General features: G+C 43.8%; 1 protein-coding gene across 1 annotated transcript; it reads right to left on the bottom strand.

The window, feature by feature from the left end:
* Positions 1-6,355: 6,355 nt before the first annotated feature.
* LOC139220139 (urotensin-2 receptor) lies at positions 6,356-7,444 on the bottom strand. The gene has a single exon (XM_070852209.1). It carries the CDS (start codon positions 7,442-7,444, stop codon positions 6,356-6,358), a length of 1,089 nt encoding a protein of 362 aa, XP_070708310.1.
* Between the last annotated feature and the right edge of the window lie 1,587 nt (positions 7,445-9,031).

Genomic DNA, 9,031 nt, shown 5'->3' with positions numbered 1-9,031 from the left:
AACCTGTAAAGCCCTCGTCTCTTTGCCTCGTTTTTTAGCACTCAGTCTTTGGTGTGTTTTCCCTCCAAAAACCACGATTCACTTACCGGATTCACATTCAGCTTTCACTACAATAAATCATTCCTGTGTGTGTAATACCTCTATTGTTTGCTCCTGCAGTCCTATCTGCACTTCCTTCGTGAGCCTGACACTCAAACAGTTGCGTGATTGAAGTCATCGCCCGTGCCTTTCTTATTTTCCGCACAACTGCTCGGGACGAAGCGCCATCTCCGTTCTCGTTTCTGCTTTATATATTCAGGAGTTCATCCATCATTAATTGCGTGAGTGCACACTTTCTTTAACATTAATTGATGGCAGTTTCCTTGCAGTGTCATTTTGATCATTCGATTTCCATTGAAGTTCCTTCCCCGCTGTAGTGCGTGGGATCGTATAAGAAGCGTCGCAATATGTGAAACGTCAGTAGCAGTTTGGGTTCCAGCAATCAAAATGTTCTGTTTACTCTTGACGGCATTCAGAATCATCAGAGCAAACTAAATCAACTGTTTACTCACTGATGGAGCCACATGATTTTGCTTATGTGTGCAGCTCCATCACCAAAGTTGGTTTAAAGTGCCAGCAGCTGTTAAGACAATACCAGTGGCTTTGCATGCTTAGTTACTTCAATTCACAACAACATCATATACAAACTACATTTCCAGGCAGCTATTCACATCCATTCATTTCTGTATAATATAAATGAAAATCTATTAGCAAGTGACACTTTTTAGAGTCAGATAATCCATCACGGTAAACAACAAGACTGCTTTGCTTGTACTTGTTGAAGTCGCATTGCTGTTATTGGGCAATTTGTTTTAGATGAATTGTTTTTTGAGTCAGAAAATAGAAAGATTGTCTGAGACTGTTAGAGATTCACGAGGGTGGTGACAGTTAACAGTAAAGCAGTGGGCCATAAAATCAAAACATTTTGCTGAAAGATGCTAAATTGAATCGGCAGATTCCAGTGATGCATGACAGATTCATGCATCTGACAGTTTTAGGGCTTTTAATTATCGAACTTGTTGTCTTGAAACGTCTTAAAATGCACATATTTAGATCAGGGAAGTTTTTTTTTTCTGAGGGAGCATGCCCTCGAACTCCCTCTGCCAGCGCAGTTTTTGGACCTGAGTATCACTGAAACCCTGCATTTGGCCATAATTTGACAAAGTTGTGGCTCAGAGGTAAAGTGGGTTGTCCATTCATCAGAAGATCGGTGGGTTGTTCCCTGGCTCCTCCTGTCCTTCGGCTGAAATGCCTTTGGGCAAGACGCTGGATCCCAGATAAGTGTGTGAATGAACGGTCTCTTCCAGCCCAGTTAGGTTCCAATGTGAACGCTGTGTTAAAGCGCTTTGCGTGGTGCAAAAGGCTAGAAAGGGGATGTCAAAGTGAAATCCATCTACCATTTCAAATACTGATCAGTGTGGCTTTAAATCTACATTAGCGCACAATAATAAAAAAAAAAAAAGAAGCAGATTTGATATCTTCTGTCATGGAATAAACTTAAACTAACTGAGACTTCCACTGCAGATGCACTGACAACTACAGTGCCTATAGCACAGTATTGCACTCCTCACCTCCTGAGGGACCTATTATCACATTCATTAGTGTTGAGAGAAGCATAGCGGCAGGTCTACATGCGGGGGAGGGCTGTGTGGGCACAATGCCAGTTTTTGTGAAGACAGTGCTGCACATATTATGGTAAAATAGCAACCGACAGAATGTATAGGGTACATTGTGCGAAGGTCATACCAGTCGTGTGTTTGAGCACCTTGTTCAAGATTTCTCATCTGCTCATAATGAGCAGACCCATAAAGTTGGTGGGTAGTTTTTTCCTTCAAAGGAGTCACTGAGCTTTTATCTTCAAAGTAAAAGCTCTTTTCATTCTTATTAAGCGCACAATCAGGCTGAATGGTTCGTGTGACATATTGATTATCCAGTTTAGAGGATTGTTTAGTGGTCTGAACCTCAAAGGACACCTTTTACCCTATTTGTTTGCCGTCCCTCTAATGCTGTCAAGGTCAGTTAGTGATTTCTCTTTGTTTCGCGGGCGACTGTAAACATTTTACGCAACCTAGAAAATTGTCTTGACCCCGACAACCTCAGCTTAAAGACTTCAGCTCTGAAATCAATCTCACCAAGACCATTTCACTTATACAAAGAATGGAGATCGCTCGAGTGTTCGCCAAGTCCCTCCCGTCCTGGTGGCCTGTCAGGATGATCCGTGTAGACACTGTGGAAGTGTAGCAGTGCAGCCTAAAGCTAGTTAGTCCCAATATTACCAGACTTCATTCTAACACAAGTTTTTGGGCTCACAAGCTCACATACTTGGACAAGCAAGCAAGACTTCCTTTCACTTTTCACTTTTCATTTCACTTTTCATATTTTCAAACAGCGTGTTCCACTTCATTTAATGTTACTAAAGAAGGCTTTTAGTACCGTAAATAGCTTGTCCTGTCCAGTATGCATGAAGTCAGTGTGCTCTCCCTTCACCTATTAGAATCTGCACACAGTATTACTACCAACCTTTGGCAGCCATAAGCAAGGACGCAGCATCACTTAGGGCATTCTAAAGGTAATCTTAGAGTCACGGTGCAATGTCTCACTCAACAGGTGTCTGCCATGATATAAGCTGTGTAATTAATTGTGCCGTGTGTCTGGTTACCACTTGTATTATTATAAGCTTGTGACGACAAATAGACGACACTCACTGGCATTGTGTTCTGTCTTTTAAAGGTCACATCCTACAACTGTCAATGTAAGCTCCAGACACTTCTGTCTCCAAAGGGAGTTTATGTGTCAAAGTGTGCATTTTTTAATCTATTTTTAGACCTCTCTCTGCCCTTCCAAAGCACATGCTCATTAAAATCATTATGGATTAATACCCAGCCATTAAAAACTATTTTATCGTATCTCCTGTGCCACTGGGGAGCTTTGTCGAGTCTAAGTAATCACTTAAGGGACGTCACTTGTTCATCTCAGCAGGGGCTAAGAACAGAAAGCATGTAGTGCAAACTTGGGGGCATGATTGGAAGATATGGACATCTACCATCAGGGTGGCTTCAGGTCCTTAAAAAGTCTTAAAATGCCTTAAATTCAAATTAACTAATAAAAGTATGAAGTAGTCTCAAATTCTGTTTGAAAATATGTATTCATTGAATGCTGGTCTAAAATCCACTCCAAGAGCAAAATGCCTGAATATTTAATCTCTGATGAAATCAGACTAGAATTCAAATGTGTCTGTTGTCTTGTTGTGGTTTGGCTGATGTGCAGCAGAATGTATGTTCTTAAAGACTTTTTGCTTTTCATATTTGCAAACTTTGTCCCCTTGTGACCACTGTAGGGTCTGTCTGGATGCCATAAAGGAGCCAGCTAGTTTTCTAACCTGCAGACTTTACTGCATCCATAGCTTCAACTTCTTTTCTCTCCAGGGCTTCTGTCCAGCCTAGTTCGTGTCACCAGTTCACTCGTCAGCTTGAACTGGTGATTTGCATCGCATAATCCCTCACACATGTAAAATATAAATATGAGAAACATGTGTAGGAAACAATAACAATACATAGCTGTCAATGAAATGATCTTTAACTCAACCAATTATTGTCATTTTGCCTTACTTATAATATTGAACTTAGAGTATATGTATTTTCTCTGAAAAGTGTGCCTGTATTTTCACATTTGATGTTTACCTTTATTGGAAAATTGACCTTAAATCTAAGTGAATCTGTTGGTATTAAAAAGTCTTAAAAAGCCTTAGATTCAACGTGCTGATGCATGTAGACACCCAGGCAGGGTCAAATGAAATGCGTCGCAAGCGAAGTGTAGGTTCCACCATTTTGGAGCTTGGTCCATACTTAGCGCTAAAAGTCAGGAGATGTTTGCTTCTGCCGCTCCAGTTTTGACCATTTGGTTTTTAATATATCTTTACTGCTTTGGTTCACTCTCGCCGCTCCTGTTTACAGCTTGTTGGGCTGCCCTGCCAGGTGGCCAGAAAATCTATCAATGGAGCTTGAAAGGCTGTAACTGATGCACAGTTTACTGTAGTTTTGATGGATTTTACAGAGAAAGGAGAACCTCCATATTTTTTGGGGAAAAATATGTTCATTGTTACCCTCCATTAAATCAGCGGCCCATTACATGAAAGTCAGTTTGAACTGCTGATGAAATACACAGACTCGCCTCCCCTAAGTCACCACCTGGAGCAAAAACACTGGTATGATGGTCAAGTGCTTCATGAAATAATAATAAAATAATAATAAAAGTGCCTCTCCCCATGAGAGATGAACAGATTTCAACAGATCCCTCCCAGACTTCTCATGAGTCTTGAATTTATGCAGCCACGAGCTGATGAGTCCCACACAGGCCCAAACGTATCTGGAATTTGCATCGAAGGACATGCTGCGAAGAATTGTCAGACAATGTGGGGAGAGGAGAGCAAGAAAAACCAGGAGAGGCCATTTTGCACATCTTTGCTCTGACGTTGGTCGTGAAGCACCAAGGAATCGGCTTCAATGCATTTATGCATGAGTTTGTGACATTTGACGCCCAAACACACACACACACACAACGTGAAAGTGTACCAAAGTGTGGAGACCAAACTAGGACATTAGTTTGAAAATGTCACGGCCCGAGATGCCATTGAGGTACTTTTCATAATTATAAGGCAGCGAGTGTGTGTTTGGAGAAGACTGCAGCCTTATCTGCACATGCATAATATTACTGTCTGTCTCGCTGTACACACAGTTTGTTCTACGGTTCCTGCCTGTTGAATCTAAAGAGGAAAGAGTAGCTTGACAGCAGATGGTTGTGAGAGCTGATAGGACTTTAACGAGGCAGATTACAGTAGAAGAGCTTTCCTGAGGGCCATTAATTAAATTATGAACTCTCCATAAAACATGAGGCGTGTTTACGCTTCGCATAAAAGACGAAAGGGAACATCCTGAACAGAAGGGACGTCGATCAAATCACGCGATCACTTACTGAATCAAAGAAATGTGTCACTACCACATAAAAGCAAAGCTGTGATAAGGTTTCAACACTGCAGGCCACAGTTCAGACACAGCACTCCGTCTCACCACTGGGTGTTTTTTGCAAGTGTGTTTGCTTCTGTGGGAGGATGCGTGCAAATTAAGTGAAAGCGATTGGCGACGCAGGTGGAGGGTTTATATGTCTCCTGCCAGAGAATACTGCCTCTGAGGAGCAGGTGTGGGTTCAACTCAGTTCCTCTGAGATAAATTCAGTCTCAAAGCAAAAAAAAAAACGCTCACCTACTCACCATGTGGCCGGAAAGGAAATAGATCACTCTGAGCTTTAATCAGCGATGTGATTAAAAGTTAATTTCTTGCACAGGACCACACATGTCAAAGGACAGATTACCACTCAACTGTCCCTCAGACCCTCAGGACCAGAATCAATTTTGATAATTTAATTAATTGCAAATTTGTTAAGGCATTTATACATTATCCCTTTCGAATGGCCCTGCATTATTAACCAAAGGGGTGCCTTGTAGACGGCTTTAAATGCGTCACTATTTTAGTTTGTATTATGCTTATTCATTTGAGTAGCTATGTTAAAGCCTTTATTAGAGACTTTACAGAACGGAGATGACAGGACGTGAGGGGAGGAAGAGAGTGTTCCTCATCCCGTGGGCCACAGGAGCACTCCCATGATGTACTTGGGTTTAATCAAATTACCACCTGTTATGTACTCCACGGGTGTATGTTTTAGCGCAGGGATTAATGGGAATGTAGTGTCAGGCTATGTACATATGGGCACACAGGGCAGTCAGGGCCAGATTAATGCACTAGGGCGACAAAATAAGCCCTAATGGAGCTTTTCTCATGGATGACACTTAGTTTGTGATAATTTGGACCAACATTTATGAAAATGGAGCATGTAAGCAGAAGAAGTACAGCAAATTAAAAGTACTAAAACTTGATTCACCTTACATTGCATCTTTATCTTTATGTTATCGTCAACCTTTTGCTTCTGCAATTAGCAATGCTGCCATCAAATGAACACAGCAACGCTGTAGAATCAGCTTTTCTAAAGGGTATGGAGGTGGGGCGGCAGGGGAGATGTGTCAGAGTGCTAATAGGGCTCAGTGGGACTAAGATTTCCTCTAACTATAAAGGATTCTGCTATTAAAAGAGAGCAGTGTTGCATGAACACATTCCATACAGAAAAGAAACTGTAGTCAAGTATTAAGTCTGTGACTTTGGTCACCAGTGCGCAATTTTACGCACGGCCTGTGCGTAATGGAGAGACTATCACTTACTTATTCCGGTTCCAAAAGCTTTGTCTGCTCTTCCACGCGATTCATACGTCACTTCAGTGTCCCCATGACCAGCGTCTCGGAGTTGAACTCAAACTGGTTGCTGGAGGACGCAGACTTCCCCCAGGAGTAGAGGCTGGGCGGCCGCTGCTTGAACGAGGACGTGTACCTGTAGAAGCTCCTGTGCCTGTTCTTCAGGTACTCCCTGTAGTTCTTGGTGAGGAGCGTGTAGAGGAAGGGGTTAATGCAGCTGTTGCTGTACGTGAGGCTCGCCACCAGGTAGTTGATGCAGGTGTGTGTCTGCGAGGCCAGGCTCAGGGGCTTGGTGTGGTACAGAGGCAGCAGCTGCCAGATCCAGAACGGCAGGAAGCACGCCCAGAACACCAGCACGATGGTGAAAATCATGATGAGCACTTTCTGCTTTGGAGACCGCTTGCCGCCTTTGTTGATCACAGAGTTGCGCTGGGACTCCAAATACGTGCGGGCTAACTTGACGTACAGGTAGCCGATAACGAGCCCCGGTGCCATGATGCTGGTGCCAAACAGGACGGTCACGTACACTTTATAAGCCAGGGGGGCCCAGGTGGGTGCGCACATCCTCTTTACACCTCCATCTGGTGTTTTTTTAGTGGTCTGGGCTACCATTATCATCATGGGCACAGTGAGCACCAGAGAGAGCAGCCAGACGCCCCACGCCAGGGCTTTGCGGTAACTCTTGGAGCGTCTCACCGTGTCCAGAGGCTTGGTGACGGCCAGGTAGCGCTCCGTGCACATGACGGTGAGGGTGAAGATGCTGGCGTGCATGGTGAGGAGGTCCAGGCTGAGCAGGATGCGGCAGCCCACATCCCCGAAGTACCAGTCCTTCAGGAAGTATGTGGACACCACGAAGGGGATGGTGGAGAGGTAGAGCAGGTCCGCCAGAGCCAGGTTGATGATGGAGATGTACATGGATGTGGCGAAGCGGATCGAGTGGCACATCACCACCAGAGTGTACACGTTCCCCGACACTCCGATGATGTAGACAACGGAGAGAAGCGTCCCGAAAGTAGAGGTGATGACGAGTTCATGATCCACAGTCCCGGAGCCGCCGCCGCCAACCCGCGGCGGACTCGTGTTCAAATGAACAGAATTGTTACTCATCCTCTCCTGGGGTGTTTGTCTTGTCCCCGTGCTCTCGGACACCGCTGGAGAAGTTTGGGGAGATGCGCACCGGCACAGGTTGTGTGTCGCTGATCCGCCTCTCCGCTCGCTGCCTGCTGCTCTTTGCTCCTGACGTCACCAGTCTAACAGTCACACTGAAGATCTCCCATCAGAAATGTGTAACATATTCAACCGGCTCATGGGTGCAACTGTGAATGGAAGAAATGCCATTCATGGCGAAGTGTCGGGGAGAAAAGCGGAGAGGATGCGCACCGGCTGACGTGATTAAAATAAAACTGATTCAAATGCTTCATTAAAAGTTTGGTAAGCAGTGAGTGTGCACCTGATGGTACATTACATTAAACCTAGTGAAATGACCTTGATAATCGTCAGTCAAAGCAGCAAAGAATCCATTTTACGCACAGACTCGCTGCATTAATTATCATACAGTCGCTTTCTTATCTCCAACTTTATCTCCAAAGTCCAATTTCCTCACTGCAGATGAGACAGATGATAATGACTGGGACCAGCAGAGATAATTAATTACCCCCCCCCCCCTTCTTGCTCGGACCACATGCAGACTGAGAGCTCACCTGGGAGCTTCTGATCCAGAACCAGAGATTCAGTGAGTGTCTTTTCTTTGTGCATATGGCCTCAGCCTGTTATCATGGCATGAATGTCCAGTGATTATCACGGAGTCTGCGGGAAGTTCACCAAAAGTTATTGAACATGATTATCTGTCTAGAGGCTTTGGAAAGTTAGTTTATACTTTTATACTGTGGTCTCACATCAGTCTGTTTATCTTATAGAAATATCTGTTAATGTTGCAGCTTCAGTTTTATTATTATTACTATTTAAAAATAAGCAGACACATCATACATTTTACTTTTACTTTTTATATACTATTACTTTACTAGTAATACAAACCAGTGCAACAAGTGACGTGTGATTCCTTTTGTACACAGCAAAGCACTTGAAACCACTTTTTGTGAACAAGCTGCTGCGAAGCTGCCTTGTGACGTAACATTGCTTGAGTTTAAATGCAAGCAGAGAGCGAGCAGAGGTAACCGGACAGTCGAGCCTCATAAATAAACTTCTCCCCTCTGTTTGTCGAGGAGGACCATCCCACCATTTCGGAGGAGGTACCGTGTTGAGTGAGGAGCCCTTAAGGTGGGAGGGAGAAGCATGCATGTGCACAACATCACCTTCATCAAGGCATGACTGTAGAGTGCACGATTGCAGAAGAGAAACTTGATTTGTTTCAACACAAAAACTCGCTGAAGGCTCACTTATGCATGACAAATACACTGATTGCTTAACCATCAGGTTAACTAACTGTTGGTGGGATGAATGTGTTCAGAATTAAAGCATGGCTACGTCTAATAAGCCTATTAGGAAGCAGACACACGCGTTCTTTTATTATTTCCATACACCTACAGTGTGTTCCCCATTTTATTCATAAACTTGTCCTTTTGCTGTGATTCTTTTCAATTTCATCGGTGGACTTTGCTCTTCTCTTCCCAAAATTGATGAATATGTTCTGAGCCAACGATCATGAGCCAATAATCTCTCCCAGGCGGCGTAGGT

The sequence above is a fragment of the Pempheris klunzingeri genome, chromosome 20, assembly GCF_042242105.1.
Source record: "Pempheris klunzingeri isolate RE-2024b chromosome 20, fPemKlu1.hap1, whole genome shotgun sequence".
NCBI lineage: Eukaryota > Metazoa > Chordata > Actinopteri > Acropomatiformes > Pempheridae > Pempheris > Pempheris klunzingeri.
Note: the sequence above shows the minus strand (reverse complement) of the source record. Positions and strands in the feature narration are given on the sequence as shown.